Source organism: Mustela putorius, unplaced genomic scaffold (genome assembly GCF_011764305.1).
Source record: "Mustela putorius furo isolate JIRA1106 unplaced genomic scaffold, ASM1176430v1.1 tig00003909_pilon_pilon_pilon, whole genome shotgun sequence".
In the NCBI taxonomy this organism is placed as follows: domain Eukaryota; kingdom Metazoa; phylum Chordata; class Mammalia; order Carnivora; family Mustelidae; genus Mustela; species Mustela putorius.
The window spans coordinates 11,713,905-11,730,874 of record NW_025422057.1 but is presented as its reverse complement, the minus strand read 5'-3'; the positions used below and the strand labels follow the sequence as shown (position 1 = coordinate 11,730,874).

Sequence of the window (16,970 nt, the reverse complement as noted above, 5' to 3'; positions counted from 1 at the left end):
CGAAGTCAGTAGCTTGTTCAAGTCTCTGCTCTAGCCCTTGCTCCGGTTTGTTTCCCTTCCAGACATTCTATGTATTTTTATTCTATTTATTGGGTTTCCCCCTCTAGAATGGAACTGCATGAAGGAAGGAGGTTGTCTTTCCTTGTTCACCCTAGTGCTTCCAGCATGGGGCGTGTGGCAAGCACTCGGGATTTACTGAAATAACGATTAAATGCTTCTGTCTCTCTCTTGCTGGAACCTGAGTTCTTTGGGTGTAGAGCCGGTGTCTTACTCGTTTTTGTGGGCCCTGAGTTCAATGCTCCAAAAATGCTGGCTGATAAAATTAGAAGAAAAACTAGAGCCCTGTAATATAAGCTGAGCCAACAATTAATGATATTATACATGCAAATATTTTAAAATATGTTTATTATGTACTTTACATTGAGCATTTCAGAAAAGAATTACAATGATTTCAAAATACAATTTGATAAATAGCCTTTATAATTATACCCAATCAATATCAGAATTGTATGTAGACCCTATGCAGCTAACAACTACAGAAAAATTTTAATCTCAGGGAAGAGAGACATGCACGATCACTGAAGTCACTTTGCCAGAGTGGTTTTTTTTTTTGGTTGTTTTAAAGATTTATTTATTTATTTATTTGACAGAGATCACAAGTAGGCTGAGAGGCAGGCAGAGACAGAGGGAAGCAGGCTCCCTGCGGCGGAGCTTGATCCCCACCCAGGACTGTGGGATCATGACCTAAGCCCAAGGCAGAGGATTTAACCCACTGAGCTCCCCAGGCGCCCCCCAGAGTGTATTTTTTAAAAAACATGATTCACATTTGTTTCAAGTACACATACATCCATTGGAAGAGTTAAATTAGACCACTGATGTTAATACCTTAAAACTATGTATCTTTGTCACCTTAAAAGAAAATTCAGTTTAGTACAAAGAAATTTAAGAAGAAATTTCAGGACCCTTGATCAGAAGCTTCGGTGTGTGTTGTACTATTCTGGTGTACATAAAGGTTCAAGTAAGACCAACAAAGAATGTTTCCTCTTCCCACTGAAGACACAATCAAAGGAACAGGTGAACCAGCATCCTATAAACTAGTCAGCCATCAGGAGGTTACCAATAAAGGACGCTTTATGTGTGTGAGGACATTTAAAAGCCTCCACCAATGTTACAAAAACAAAACATTTAGAGTATTACTTAAGAGTACAAGCATAATTGGTGTTTTGTCTTCTATAAATAATCATCTTTGAAATGCTCAAAGTGAGTTCCAGCTGTGGCTCTCTCCCGACGTGAGAAGAGGTGGGTTCACACAGGATGATCTACTGATTCACCTTCTCAAAGTATTCTTTGGAAGCAGTTGGATGTGGCTTGATCTGAAAATGCAAAAACATTTAATTAGGGAGCTGACTTGAAGATAACAGTCTCAAAAATGAGTTGAAAGCTCGCAGTTTTTGATCCAAAGTTCTTTAACTTTTTGAAGCGTGGTCCATTTCCTTTAAAAGATGGATGAAGGTTACATCAAGAGCCTGCCTGATTCCAGGTCCCGCCCCAACACCAGCCCCTCGGCAGCCTCACCCACTTGCACCCCGTCTGCACCCTTGCTCCAAGGATGGGCTCCTCTTATAGGTGCTCTAGGCCAGCAGCCCTGGAGGCAGTGAGGGCCTGGGACCCTGTGCTGGGGTCTCACTGCTTTTGGAAAGGAAACCTACCGTAGGAGAATCCGGGGTCCAGTTCGCTGGGCAGACTTCTCCATGGGTTTCCACAAACTGGAATGCCTTTACCAGGCGGAGGGTCTCTTCGACACTTCGGCCCACGGGGAGATCGTTGACACTCAAATGCTTGATGATGCCATTGGGGTCAATGATGAAGAGGCCTCTGCATCAGGATTTACCCCCATTAGTACCTGAGCGCCACCACAATGACAAACTCTAACTTCTACCCGCTTCAATCCTTAATTCTCCTCCATAAAGCATTAAACTTAAACATGCTTAAACATGGGGCCTTCCTTGTTACACTAACAGCTTATCATTTACTGATGACGCACCACACACAGGGGTGACTGGACCAGGCCAACGTGGAAAACGGGCAGTATTTCCCACAGAGAAAAGTTACACAGAGTCTAAAAGTCACAGAGAGCAAAGAATTCTTTAACTCATTAGTGATTTGGGTGTTCTTTGGGCTGCTGTATCAAATGCTGGCAAGAAACCAGAGGCAGAGGGGAAGAAACAGAGGTGTACTTTATCTATATGCAGTAAATACTGATGAGATGAGTGAAATCTTGGGTAAATGGAGGGAAAAAAATCCCCTGGGGAAATCTTTGCAGAAAGAATTTATTGGCCTTAAGTTTAGGCAGAGCATAACCCTAAAGGACAAACTGAGACTATTTAACACTTGGCAGCAGCATAATGAGAAGACCTGGCCTGTGGTCTGTGTTCATCTTCCGCACAAGTGCTGGGGTTACATGACACATGCAGATGTTTCAACCACAGGTTTTAACAGTCCGACTTAAAACGGTGTGGCATTCCAAGTGTTAATTATGCAGAGAAAGTGCAAGTGAGAGAAAAAGGCAAGGTGAAAAGGCGCCACTTCCTCCCTGAGCCTGGCTGGGGGGACGTGGGGGGGGGGTTGGGGAGGGGAGCGTCTAGGCGTTAAGGCTCAAGGGTCCTGCTGCAAGCTCGACCAAGAGCGGAGCCAAGCTGGAGTCCACAGTGCGGGTGCAGGTACGGAGCTGGGACGGGGCTGGGCCCCAGGCTCTGGAAAGCAAGTCTTATCTTCCAAACCAGACTCAGCTACCTTCCCTTGTCAATCCCAACAGTGAAACCAGCAGGGACGTACTGGCAAAATGAGCAAGACCTCAAGGAAGGGGGTCCTGGGAGGCCAAAGCCAGCACTCTTTTTCTCCTTCCCTTGCCAACTTTGTCAATGTCGGGCTTTAAGTGTATTAAAGGAAGACAGAATCTCCCAGAATAAAAGGGGCCCAAGCTCCAAGTGGCTCCCAGAACTACAGGTCCAGCTGTCATCAAGGAGGAAAGCAGGCCAGAGGAGAGTGAGTTGATGTGACAAGAGAAGGTGAGCAGGTTCAAGCCAGCCCCTAGCAAAACTGTGAGGCACATCAGAGTGGGGTCCTTGGCTATTCCCTGGGGGTCAAGTTCTGACCAACCCCCGCTTCACTCAAGATACCACTGGAAGGCTTAAGGTCTAATCCCCTCACCCTCTGGCCCCCAGAAGGTTGTATTTGAATATGGGACCGTTAAAGATAGACAGCTTTGGGGCACCTGGGTGGCTCAGTGGGTTAAAGCCTCTGCCTCCGGCTCAGGTCATGATCCCAGGGTCCTGGGATCGAGCCCCGAGTCGGGCTCTCTGCTCAGTGGGGAACCGGCTTCCCTTCCTCTCTCTCTGCCTACTTGTAATCTCTGTCTGTCAAATAAGTAAATAAAATCTTTAAAAAAAAAAAAAAAGACAACTTTCCCACTCAAAGGAATAAAGATCTAGCCACTGAATGAATGAGGACGAAATGACATTCTGGGACAGAGGTCATAACGGCTACTAGGACCTGTGCTAAAATCTTCGGCTGCCTTAACTTACTTAGTCCCCACAACCAACCTGGGAGGTCCATTCTCATTTTAGTTATGGGAAACTGGGACTCAAAGAGGTTCAGTAACTTGCCCAAAGTCATACAGCTGTTAAATAAATAGGTGAGTTAAAAAAAAGAAAAAACATCAAACTCTGGTCAGATTCCAGGGCTGGGACAAGATCTCACCCATTCCACCATTCCAGCTCACTGACTCCTACAATCTGCTAGTTTCCCCTTCTCGGGACATGTCAGGAGCGGGCCTCCCAGGAGAGCAGCTCCCAGGCAGTGCGGGCAAGCGCGATGGTGCGACCATCAAGACACACTGGTGTTCGGAAGGAGACACAGGGCGCTACAGGGGTCAGACACGTCTCAGCCATCCAGAGACTGCCAACGTGCGCAGGAGGCTCTCTCGTCAGTGCTTACAAAAGGCTAAAGTGAATGAAAGCTTTTTGGTTTTCAAAACACTCTACTGAGGGCTCTCAAAATCCTCTAAGAAGTGGGATGATGCTGAACATAAAAAAACAAGTTTAAGTTTATAAGAAACAAGATCTTACCTCAGAGCAATTCCGGGGCCTTCCAACAGCACGCCATAGTCTCGGGAAATCTGTTTATTCAGATCTGACAAGAGTGCGATGTTCATGTGGCCCAAGCCGCCATTCTAACAAAGATGCGAACATGACTGGCTGTGACACCGTGTGCTCCCCCTGTACTCAGCCAAGTAAACTGATGTCTGAGGCCAACAAGAATGGCGACAGGTGGCGGCCACTGAGAACCAACAGTGGACTGAGCACTGCTCTTAACTCTGTTAACTCCCTTCCTCCTCCCAACCATCCTGGAACATCGCCTCTCTTACATATATGGAAACTGAGGCACACAAGATCAAGTAACTTGTTCCAGGTCACAGCTAGAAGGGGACAGAGGCAGGATTTAAACCCAGCCAGCACTGGAGACCTTTCTTTTTCTAATTCTTGATGTATTCTTTTACTTGAAGATTAACTTCTGTATCATAAAAATGGAAGCATAACAAAAGACTGAATAAATTGGTATTGATAAACCAGCAACATGGCTAGAAAGTTTGATTCTCCCAAGTGTTTTCCAGCAGGAATAGTGGTCATGTAGAGGAGTGACCTCAGAGAACCTAACCAGCGTCCCACAAGCCATGCAGAGCATGTGGGATCTACAAGGTACCCAAGAGAGAGGAGGCAGCGAACCCCAACTGTCCCCACACCCAACCTTCTGAGCCTGATCTCCGTTACTGTTTGTACCTGGAAAACACAAGTGTAGTGGGCACTAAATCCAGGTAATGTTAAGGGAGATAAGGACAGAGTTTGACAGAATCTGCCAGGAGCTTAGGAGCTACAAATAGCCCATTTCAGACTAGTCATGCTTTAATAACTTCCAGATGAGTCTTTTATGGGATCTTTTCAGTTTTTAGGATCCTCGGTGCAAAGGCAGGGCCACTGAGGTTTATACCTTCCTTGGTGTGTTGACCCAGGCGAGATGGGTAAAGTGGGAATCCACTGAAACTGCAACAACTTCACAGTTCACGTCATGAAATTCATTGGCTTTGTCGCTAAAAGCAACAATTTCTGTAGGACACACAAAGGTGCTAGGAAAAAATGGGCAGAAATTCCCATCAGAGAATTTAAAAGCAAGGATTTAAAATTTAAACAACAGGCAGCCTAAAAACTAGTTCAGCTTGCTTGAAGGTGAAAAAGGCAAAAACGGTTAGCCACCCTCACCAGACTCCCCTCTCCATTTTTAAAAAAAATTTTATTTAAAAAAACTTATCTATTTGATAGAGAGAGGGAGAGAGAGAGAGAAAGCATGAGCATGGGGAGAAACAATGAGAGAAGCAGGCCCCCCACTGAGCAGAGAGCCTGATGCAAGGTTCGATCCCAGGACCCTGGGGTTGTGACCTGAGCCAAAGGCAGAGGCTTAACTGACTGAGCCACCCAGGGACCCCCTCACCTCTCCATTTAAGAGTCATATCAAAATATGAGGGTGGGCAAGGGAAAAGAGGCATATTCTGAGAATAAAGCAGCAGCTTTATGAGAAAAGTCATTTTATTATCTTAACTTTTCTTGTTTTCCTTCAAGCCAGTGAAAACTTCCTTATGGACTGGCTGATGGAAACCATGGCTCCAGAGTACATAAAACGAAGCCATTGGGGCGCCTGAGTGGCTCAGTGGGTTAAAGCCTCTGCCTTTGGCTCAGGTCATGATCTCAGGTTCCTGGAATCGAGCCCCGCATCAGGCTCTCTGCTCGGCGGGAAGCCTGCTTCCTCCTCTCTCTCTGCCTGCCTCTCTGCCTACTTGTGATCTCTGTCTGTTAAATAAATAAATAAATCTTTAAAACAAAACAAAACAAAACAAAGCCGTGTCAAAACCTATCCCACTAAAAAGAATGCCACCCCCTCCTCTAAATTTATCAGATGAGCTGCAGATGCAGGCTGTACTCAGCAAGGCCACCAGTGATAAAAGGATCCAAAAGAACCCTTCCCTTGGCCAGAAGAGCAGCCAGAGATAGGAAATGTCAGGGCGGAAACAGGGACCTTAAATGACATTAAAGCATCGCAGAAATTAACACTTACAAGTCCAAAGGATAGAAGAAAAGTACCAAATATTTTCCCTTAAAGTCATCGAGGGTTAGGTCTTTGAACTCTCCATTGACAACGGCGGTGCCCTTAAAATAGGGTGCATGCTGGGTGACGGCAGGAACGTGGTAGGAGGAACCTGAAGGAAGCCACACACACGTGCAGTTCATCATCTGCTAAATCACACACCTGACTTTATTCAAATCTCTCACAGTAATTAATTAGCAGTATAAATTAACTAAAGGGTTCCGTTCAACTCTACATCTTACGTAATATCCCCCCCTTCCATAGTTCTAGATGGTACACAAATCCAGTTTAAAGTACTGTGGGGACTGAAAAGACTAAGAAGATGATGCGAGAAGATGGCAGGGACGAAATTAAGATAGAATCGAGGAGGAAAGGAGCCTAGGGACGGATTCTGAATACGGTTCAGATTTTGCCATGTTCAGACAGGACAGGGAAGAGGGAACAGGGCAGGTGAGGGGAACAGCCCGGGGTAGTTTGAACAGAACAGAGCAGGTGTGTGTGGAAGGAAGCATAAGAGACAAAGCATGAACAGCTGAAGGCCACTCTGAGGGCCCTTAAATATCAGGCTAGAGTTTGTTATTATTTTTTAAAGATTTATGTGTGAGAGAGAGAGAGAGAGAAAACACAAGTTTTCTTGTGGGAAAGGCAGAGGAAGAAGCAAACTCCCCGCTGAGCAGAGCTGGTGGCACCTTGGGGCTCAATCCCAATCCCAGGACCCTGGAATCATGATCTGAACGGAGGCAAACCCTTAACCGCTTAACCAACTGAGCTACCCAGGCGCCCCACAGAATTTGTTCTTAAAAGATGAGATAGAGGAGTCACTGGAGATTTTCAGGTAAGAGTTGGAAGATGTAGTGGTGTTGGTGACCAACAAAGAAATGCGATACAGGGGCAGTCTGCCTCAGTCATTCTCAATCCTGACTGGAGGTTAGAATCATTCGGTGAGCTTTTAAAATATACTGATAAGAGGATTAAAAGGTATGAACTTCCAGTTACAGACAGACAGGAGAGTGCAAGGTACAGCACAGTGAATACGGTTAATAAAACCCTAACAACTTTGTATGGTGACAGATGGTACCTAGGTTTATCATGGAGGTCAACACCTAACATATATAAATCTTGAATCACTTTGTTGTACATCTAAAACTAATAATTGCAATGTCAACTATATTTAGATTAAAAAACAAAACAAAACAAAATGATGTCCTGGTCTTGCTTCAGAAATTGACTTAATTTGTCTGGGGTGGGGAGCGGGGCAGCTGGGGTAGTGGTTTATTTTCAAAAGCTAATGGGTATTGAGTCTAATGGATAGCCAGGGTTCAGGGCCTGTGTTCTGAGATGGTGGTTCATATTACCTAGGTCAAACCAAGGCACAACACTTACTGGTGCTAAAAGCGAATTTTGCTTGACCAGAACCAGACCACAATACATTCGTCAGGCATGTTCTTTGGGAAGCAGCAGGTCTGAGGGCTGCAGAGGCAAAGATGCCCCAAGGAACAGCACTCATATGTCGGGCAATCTGGAAAGAGAAATACTTTATATTAGGAAGTAGCCTCAAGGCTGGCCCTGGGGAAGGGGCATTAGGCCACTGGTCGCCTCCACTCTCCTTGTTCCTGCGAACCAAACACCAACCCCCAGGCTCTAAGAGTACAGAATGAACCTCCATGTTCTTAACATTCCTTTCTGCTTCCTTCTTCAAGACTCCAAGAGGGGAGTGGGGAGATGTTGGTCAAAGCGTACAAAGCTGCAGTCATGTGGGATGAGTAAGCCTGGAGATCCACTGCAGTGGCATGATGACTGTACTTAATAATGCTGTATTTGCTGAGAGAGCAGACTTCAGGCACACTCGTCACACACAGAAAAGGTAATTATGTCTAGAGATGTTAGTGTGTAGTAATCATTTCATTATGTCTATACCAAATCACAATGCACTGCTTAAACGCATATAACTTTTATTTTAAAAATATATACATTTTTTAAAACCCTGCTAGGTAGAGGGGAATTCTAAGACCATGAAGACTCCATGTTCTTAAGAACAACACAGAGGGTTCAAAAACCAAGGGGACTTGGCCGGGCCCTGTGTATTTACGCCCTTTGCCAGCTTGATCTGCTCAGCCTGTTCTATCATGTCAAGGTTTTCCCAGAAAACACAAGGCCCCCGCAGACAAGCAAACAAGTAGAGCAAAGTTCACCCTCTGGGAAAATCCGTACAGCGCTTAACGGTACTGTTTGCTCAACTATAGTGTCCAGCATGACTCAGGAAGAAGAAAGCGCCTTGTGTTCAACCCCGCCAGGACAAAGGGGAGAGAGAGGGGACCAAGAGAGTGCTCGGCTTCGTCGGGAGGAGAGCGAGGGGCAGACCTGGGGGATGGGAGGAGGGGGGTGCCTTTTGCACTGCCGCACTGTGCACTTTACCACTTTGGTGTCCGCCCACCCGGGAGGGGATGCTTACTGCAAAGCCTTGCTGCAGGCATCCTTCTTTCTAGCTTTGGGAGAGGACAGTAAACGGAGGCTCGGAAAGGTGAAGTCACGTGTCCAAGGTCATAGAGTAGCTACAGAACAGGGAACAGGGGTCAGGGGTCCTGCCTCCAGGTGGAGGTGTCCAGGTGGAGGGAGGACTGCGGGCCCCGGCCTGGAGAGAGGAGCGATCCGGAGGACTACACGGGAGGGGCGGTTCTGCGCAGGCGCATTTCCCAGAAGCGAGGCCCCTGGGTCCGTTACCCGCTGGTGCCCTCCAAGAACCGTGAAAGGCCCCTAGACCGCAGGGAGCAGGATTCTGTCTGGAAAGCACGTGTCGGAGCCACTACTGTGTCTCCGCTCCTGTCCCCTGCCGGCAGCCACTCACCGAAGCCCGGAGAAATCTTCCCAACGCGGCCGCCATCTTCAGTGCGCGCGAGATTCGCGGGACTGGATGGGAAGAGGAGGAGGCGGGGCGCACGGGGGCGGGCACGGGGCGGGGCATTGGGGGCGGGGCCTGGGCTGGGGGCGGGGCCTGGGCTGGAGCCGGGGCGGGAAAATGTCTTCTCCACGTTTTTGCCGGGACTTTTGTCCGGGCAACTTATTTGTCGGGTGCCCCGGGCCCATTTCCGAGGAGAAAAGTCCTGCTGCGGCTTCTAAGTAACGAAATGCTTAGGAAAACAACACTTTGTTTCTAACTGTCGCCCCAACCTAGAAAGGGCTAATCCAGGTGGGGAGTCTTTGATGTTTATGGTTAACGTGTGTGGATGACGGTTTCTACCCAATCTGCAAAAGGTTTTTCTTACTGTTTAGGCCTCAGATAGAGCCTTCTGGATTCTGCAGGAAATGGAATTAATTGTAATGCCATTTTTGTCTGTTAATAAGCCAAGTGGGTCAGACATGTCAAGTTTTTGGTGTTCTGAAAATCTTTGGGATGGTGTGTACTTGCATTTTGGCCTCTCTTCCCCAAATTGGGAGACTTGGGACAGATTTAAATTCCGTTTTCCGTCGATTAGTAAAGCCAAGTGCTCAGTGCTGAGCGTGGTACTTTGAAGTAAGCTCATCAAACCCAGATAGAAATCACACGGGGGCCTTACGGTAAATGCAGACTCTAAGTAGGTATTTTCCAGACCCCAGTCATTCCACTACCGACATAGTTTCTTGAGTCTGCATATATTATTTGCTATTTTCTTTTAGTTGACTCACTTTTGAAAACCATAAATGAATTCATTTGAAAGAAAATGTTAAGTAACTTAAATGGAAAAACCCTGTAACTTGCTATGACTAGAAAGTAGTTAAATACGTTAGGGATGCCCAATCGGTTAATTGTCCTCCTTTGGCTCGGATCCTGATGTCCTGGGATTGAGTCCTGCCTGGGGCTCCTTGCTCAGCAGAGAGCTGCGTCTCCTTCCGCCTGCTGCTCCCCCTGCTTGTGCTTATGCTCTCTCACTGATACATAAATAAATAAATAAAATTTTAAAATACATTAAAACAAAGTGTTACTAAATATCAACTAGATACAGTTGCTCAAAATCTGAGACTTTGTTAAAAGGGAGACAGAGGGGTGGCTAGCAGCATCCTGGTATCACGTGGGGTTCTCTTTCTGTAATCAGAAGCACTTAAAAAGCGTTGAAAGGGTAATAATTTTCTCACTTTGGGACTTATTTATTTTGCTCCTCACATCAATCCTTTCATGCACTACTAGTACAGCACTGGGTACCAACCCCATGCTTCGGAAAGGACTACCTTAGAAGCAAGAGACTGGAATCTAAAACGGTCTGACCATTTTGGAAAATTCATGTCAGCATTTAGTAAAACTGAATATATGACTCAAATAACTTCAATCCTAAGCATATGCCCCAGAGATGTGTGTACGTCAGTATATCAAAAGACATAGGCTAGAATGTTCATAGCAACAGTATTATAATAGCACAGAGATAAAACTACACAAATGTCCACCTATCATAGAATGGCTGAATAAATTAGGATATTATGAACACTGTACAACAATGAGAATGAATGCATGACAGGCAACAAGGTGAATGAGTTTCACAAACATGATATTGGGCGAAAGAAGCCAGACATGAAAAAGTAGACACCATATGGTTCAGTTTATATGAAGTTCAAAACCAGGAAAAACTAATGTATCGTGTTTGAAGTCAGAATGCTGGTGACCTTGAGAAAACAAGAATTGGGAGAGGGTAATGAGAAGACAAGAACCGGGTGCAAGTAATATTTTATCTGTTGACCCTGCTTAAAGTTATTTACTTTGTGGGGTGCCTTGGTGGCTCAGTGGGTTAAAGCCTTTGCCTTTGGCTCAGATCATGGTCCCAGGGTCCTGGGATCGAGCCCCACATTGGGCTCTCTGCTCAGCGGGGAGCCTGCTTCCTCCTCTCTCTGACTGCCTTTCTGCTACTTATAATCTCTGTCAAATAAATAAATAAATAAATATCTTAAAAAAATTTTTTTTAATTTAAAGTTATTTACTTTGTAAAGTATTTACTTTGTGAGCATTCATGTAGCTGTACACTTATGATTTGGGTACTTTTTTTTTTTTTGAAGATTTTATTTATTTATTTGACAGAGAGATCACAAGTAGGCAGAGAGGCAGGCAGAGAGAGAGGAAGGGAAGCAGGCCCCCTGCTGAGCAGAGAGCCCAATGTGGGACTCGATCCCAGGACCCTGAGATCATGACCTGAGCCAAAGGCAGCAGCTTAACCCACTGAGCCACCCAGGCACCCCAGATCTGGGTACTTTTAAATGTCATAGTCCAATTATAGCAAGGAGTTACACATTTCTCAGTCATTTCCCCTTAATACTTGCCTTGTGTTTAATTCGTGTTCATAATGTGTTTGTGAACAGATGTTTGAAAAGGAAAGGCAATCATAATGTTGGAGCTCAAAATCATAGTGTAGTCAGAAAAGGAGTATTATTTAGCCATAAAAAGGAACAAAGGATTGCAACATGCTGTAATATGGATGAACTAAAAAATACATTATGCTGAGTAAAAGAAGCCAGATCCAAAAGACCAAATGTATGATTCCTTTCAGACGAAATATGTAGAAGAGTTAAAGCCATAGAAACAGATTGCCAAGTGCTGTGAAGAGGAGGCAGGGGGACTGATCACTTAATGGGTGCAGGGTTTTCTTTTGGGAGCGACAAAAATGATTTGAAACTGCATAGAAGTGGCGATTGTCTAACATTGTGAATGTTCTTAATATCACTGGATGGTGCATTTTAGAATGGTTAATTTTATGATTTGTGAATGTTACCTCAATTTAAAAAACAGAAGTAGGGACTAACAATAGAAACAAAAAGATGCTATGGTCTAGCCCAGTGATTTTGTAGACAAGAAGACAGAGACTTTTAGAGAGATAAAGAGTCCTTTCCAAAGTCACCTAGCTGGTGGGAAGGGGAGGTGGGACTAGAAACCAGAACAGCCTCGCACCCGACCAGCCAGTATGTGAGCTGGAAAAGGTGAGGGGGAGCTTTCTCTTTCCGTGTTCCTTACACCGATAGCCCTTTACTGGCCACCTCTCCTTTTCTCTAGCATTTTGGAGGGCACCTCTCTCTCCTATTTTATGCACCTGCGGTTTGGTTTCCGCACATGGGCAGTTGGATTCATAATTAAAGTTCACGATGATGTAAATCACAGTGCAAACCAAACAGCAGAACAGACTGCTGTTCCCTCAGGATTTGGCTTGTTCATCTTGGCTTCAGTTTTAAAGTTTAGAAGCTTTAGTTAGTCCTATCTTTTTGGGTGGGGCCTGTTTAGGCTTGAAGGTGACACTACTTTCTGTCTTCCATTTGTTCATTCTCCTCGGGCTGCCATTCAGCTCCGAGTGTGGTTTCTGTATTCTCCTTGCTCCAAGCTCATTTTAGCCTTGGGAATAATGCATTTTCTTTCCTGTTTCAGTTCCTTCTGTGTTGGATGAATTTGCATCAATTAGCAATGGGATTTTAATCAGTTAATAAGCATCTCTGGGGGGAATCATACAGGCCCTCCTCCCAAGGAAGTCCACGTGTATCCAGGGAACATAGAGTAAAGATTGTAGAAAACCAAAAATCCAAGAGCCATCATTTTAAGGAGCATAAGAGGGGCATAACGGTTGAGAGCGGACAGCTGGGGTTCAAACACCAGCTCTGCCATTTAGCTCTTAATTCTTTGGGGGAAGTTACCCCTTGCCTGTTCTTCCATCTGAAAAATGGGAGTCATGTTAATACCTCCCCCAAGGGTTGTTGGGAGGAATAAGTGAGTTAAATTTTAAAGCGCTTACCACGGTAAACAGGTAGACAGTGAGTACTCTAAGTGCTTGTTATGTTAAATGAGAGAGTCCAGGCAAAGTGCTTAGAGAAACAGAGCTCAAGAAGCGTCTCAGAGAGGAAAAAAGTGTTATCAGAATCAATGGATTCTGTCCTTGAGGGAGGAGTGGGGACGATAAAGGGAAAGATGGCAGATAGCCGTAATTGGTGACCTTTGTCCCTTCAGTCCTAACAATTATTGAGAACTTAATGGGCCAAGATCTAGGCTGAATACAGTAACTGATAGGATCTTCATGCAACCCTGTGAGATAGGTACTGTTTTAAATTCACCATCCCCATTTTAGAGGTGGGGATACTGAGGCTTAGGGAGGTTTAGTAATTTGTTCAGATTCTCACAACTGCAAAGGGACGGAGCCAGGATTTAAACTCCAAAAGCTGACTGCAAAACCCCCTCCCCACACAATGTTGTCTCCCCTCCTGCTGTATCTGTTGGAGCATAAAGTGCTGGATGGTTGCTTCCCAGGAAATGCTTGTAGAAAGGTGGTCTGTGTCAGAGCACGGGCCAGTGCTGGCCATCTATCCTTAGTGAAATGTCCCCAAATACTCTGCTCCTGAGCCTGGCAGGACTGCTCTCCTTTTATGTGTTCTGCCCCCCTCCCTTTTTAAAAAAGATTTTATTTATTTGAGAGAGAGCGAGAGAGAGCGCGTGCGAGCATGAGTGGAGAGAGGGGCAGAGGGAGACGGAGAAGCAGACTCCCCGCTGAGGACAGAGCCTGATGTGGGGCTGATCCCAGGACCCTGCGATCGTGACCTGAGCCAAAGTCAGACACTTCGCCCACCGAGCCACCCAGCTGCCTCTTTCGGCTCTTTTGTCTGAGCAATTCTAGTTACTCTGCCTGTGCCATTGATGGTTACCACGGTAGGGACTTGCTACTCTATTTTCAGACTTTTTCTTCTAGGTTTTGTCTGTTCCTGTCTTCCTGCAGAACTTGTGAGGGAAAGGCACCCACTTAGATGTGACAACCGAAAATGTCTCCCGACATTGCCAGATATCACCCAGGGGACTAAATCGTCCCCAGTTGAAAAACCACTGCTCTCATGGTTAATGGCACAGGCTTTGCAGCCACCAGGACATGGGATCACATTTTCCTTTTGTCCTTTAGGGTCTTAGAGGGTAGGGCACGTGTCTTAGGCATCAAGCATCGACGGTGGCTAGATCAGTGGCTTAACTTTTCTAGACTTCTGTTTCTGCATCTGCAAAATAAGAATAATCATCACATCTCCCTCAAAGCATTAGCTGTGTGGAGAGAGCCAGTGCAAGCAAAATGCTTAGGGAGGTACCTGGCTCAGGTAGGCTTTAAAAGATATGGGTTATTGTTTTGCCCACAAGCAAACGAGCTCCATTTTCCAACAGCAGGCACAGACTTGGAATACACTTTGTTTTTCTCAAAGTGACGAAGTTGCTCTTCTTCCTTTCATTCCAGAATGAAGAACGAGGCTTTGCACAAGCTCTGATCTCCAAATACCTCACGTTAGGCTCTTTTGGACGCTAGAGGGACATGAAGTCAAGGAAGGTAAGAAGGCAAATCACATCCCAGCTAAGTGGGGCTCAATCTTCTCTGCTTAACAGAGTCTCTGCCTAACTCTTACTTGAGGGACCTTGAGTTGTTTATTTATTTATTTTTTTCTTTTAAAGCTAACTCTGAGGAATAAGGGTGACCATAATGGTAAGATACTTATCAGACCCCTGTCTACCTGAAATGAGTTTCAGCTCTGATTAGGAAGAAATCTTGCTCATATCTAAGACTGATGGAGTTTTCTGTTTCTTACTTGTTAGATATTCAATAGCTTGGTACAAAACTTTTTTTAAAAAAGTTCTCTTTGTCAAATGGAAAGCGTAAATTTCTACTGTATTGACTTATGTGTCTACATTGTGTGAGTGTATGTGTGTATGTATTTAAATTTGTTATCTTTTCTTTTTAATATACAGTTGAATTTCCATCTTTGGAATGTACTGCCTTCTAGCTGTCTTTCTGCCTTTTCCCTTAATGTGAATCAAGCTAAGACATTTTGCGATTTGTATCTCCATAAATCTTAGTCGTTCCAAAAGTCATGCTTCATGTTGACATCTTAAGGATGCTCAACAAAGTATTACTGTTTCCTTCACACTGAGCAGAAGCCCAAAAGAGCAGCACAATTTTTGAGTCTTTGGCCACTGGAGAGGAAGTCCCACTGCTTATGGCTTCTTTTCCAAGCAGAAAGCTGAGGCAGCTGCCTGTGGTTAACGAGCCTTCTTCAAGTTGACACAGGGATTCTTTGGCTGGGGACCATTAGAGCCAAGAATCTTCCAGTGGACATGCTGGCCCCCTTGTCTGCTGCTGTCTATCTCAAGCCTGATTTCTTTTATCCTAAAGGGAATAAAATACCCTAGAGTCTCTGGCCCAGAGGCCCAGAAGGAATTTTATACAAGAACCTTCCAATGGTCTGTTCAGAACTACAAAGTGAGTGGCTTTCCGTCCATTCCAGGCTACAGCCAGAGACTTCCCCTGAAACGGTAAGCGGGGTCCTCTAGTCCTTCATTCCATGAAAAGATTACCATGGCTGGTATTTAATCACCAATATCAGTGCTGTCCGGCCAACCTTCCTCCCTCCTCTCCCGTCCATCTCCCAGGCACTGAGAAAGCACCAAGCACAGGCCTTTCTGGTTCTCCTTGCTCTTGTTATATCACATTGGAATTCTTTGTTGCCTTGTCTAGGTCTTAACCATACTGTGACCTTCTTGAGGATAGATCTCCTGTCCTACTTACTGTTGTGGTCCTAAGGGCCAGGCTAGTGCCTGGTTCATAGCAACTGCTCAAAAAAATTTGTCAAGTGAATAAGCAGTGGCCGGCGTGGTGGCCAGAACGTTCTTTCCACACTCGTTTCGGAAAAAAACATCTTTTTATTTGGCTTTCCCTAGCTGTCACAACAAGGACACAAATTGTTCTGCTAAGGGAGGAAGACAAACTGACCCCATCCGCATCACCAAGAGCGTAGAAAATCACTGAATTTCTCCCTTTTGAGTTTGAGAGAAAATTTTTTGGAACTTTTGGAGGGAAAGGCAAATGAAAAGATAAATGCTATTTTCTCTGGTGATTAGGAAAAGACCTCCCTGGAACCACAAGTTACATTCTGGTCGCCGGGGCTACAATTAGAGATGGCAGACAGGACTCTGGGGCTTGCTGAGGTCTTCCTCTTTCCAGGGCAAAAAGCATTCATTTTTGTTTCTTCTTTTCTCATTGACGAGGAGCCCCCAATTCTGGTCTTTCTTGCGTTCAGGGAGGATGAAGCCCGAATGCAGAGCCATGTCTCCTAGCAAGGTATTCTCCTTTTGAGCCTTAGCCCCTAGCAGCCCCCACACTGTCCTATGCTGCTCCAGGACGGTCTCTCTGATGCAGGCAGCAGAGCGATGGAAGGAGGCTGCTGTCCTCACGTTAAACCCCTCATGGACCATTTCACCTTTCAGAGTCTGGGGGTCTCCACCTAAGGACACCCACCTCTCAGGCTTCTTCTTTTTTTTTAAATAGATTTTTTAAAAGATTTTATTTATTTATTTGAGAGAGAGAGAGAGCATGAGAGGAGAGAGGTCAGCAGGAGAAGCAGACTCCCTGCAGAGCAGGGAACTTGATGTGGGACTCAATGCTGGGACTCCAGGATCATGACCTGAGCCAAAGGCAGTCACTTAACCAACTGAGGTACCCAGGTACCCACTTCTCAGGCTTCTTGTGGAGAGAGAACATGCCTCCACACAGGAGGCCAGTGGTTAGGTAGTGTTTGTTTGTCCTGGGCACGTCCCTCCTCTGCCCTCTAACTCGCACATCTTTGCTTTCTTCTGAACCTTTCCCTCCTTGTCTTGGTTGCCTATCTTTCTCTTATTCCCCAACCCCCCCCAAAACTTTTTAAAAAGAGATTTTATTCTTTTTTTTTTTAAGATTTTATTTATTCATTTGACACACAGAGAAAGATCACAAGTAGGCAGAGAGACAGGCAGAGAGAGAGGAGGAAGTAGGCTCCCC

The 16,970-nt window shown here is 45.4% G+C and overlaps 1 protein-coding gene across 1 annotated transcript; it reads right to left on the bottom strand.

Annotated features, from left to right (window-relative positions):
* Positions 1-388: 388 nt before the first annotated feature.
* On the bottom strand, positions 389-9,140 carry PRDX3 (peroxiredoxin 3). The gene is made up of 7 exons (XM_004751837.3): positions 9,041-9,140; positions 7,579-7,714; positions 6,166-6,307; positions 5,047-5,182; positions 4,128-4,231; positions 1,710-1,875; positions 389-1,373 (listed from the first exon to the last, which is right to left on the bottom strand). Exons 1-7 carry the CDS (start codon positions 9,074-9,076, stop codon positions 1,320-1,322), a joined length of 774 nt encoding a protein of 257 aa, XP_004751894.1. The 5' UTR covers positions 9,077-9,140; the 3' UTR covers positions 389-1,319.
* Positions 9,141-16,970: the final 7,830 nt, after the last annotated feature.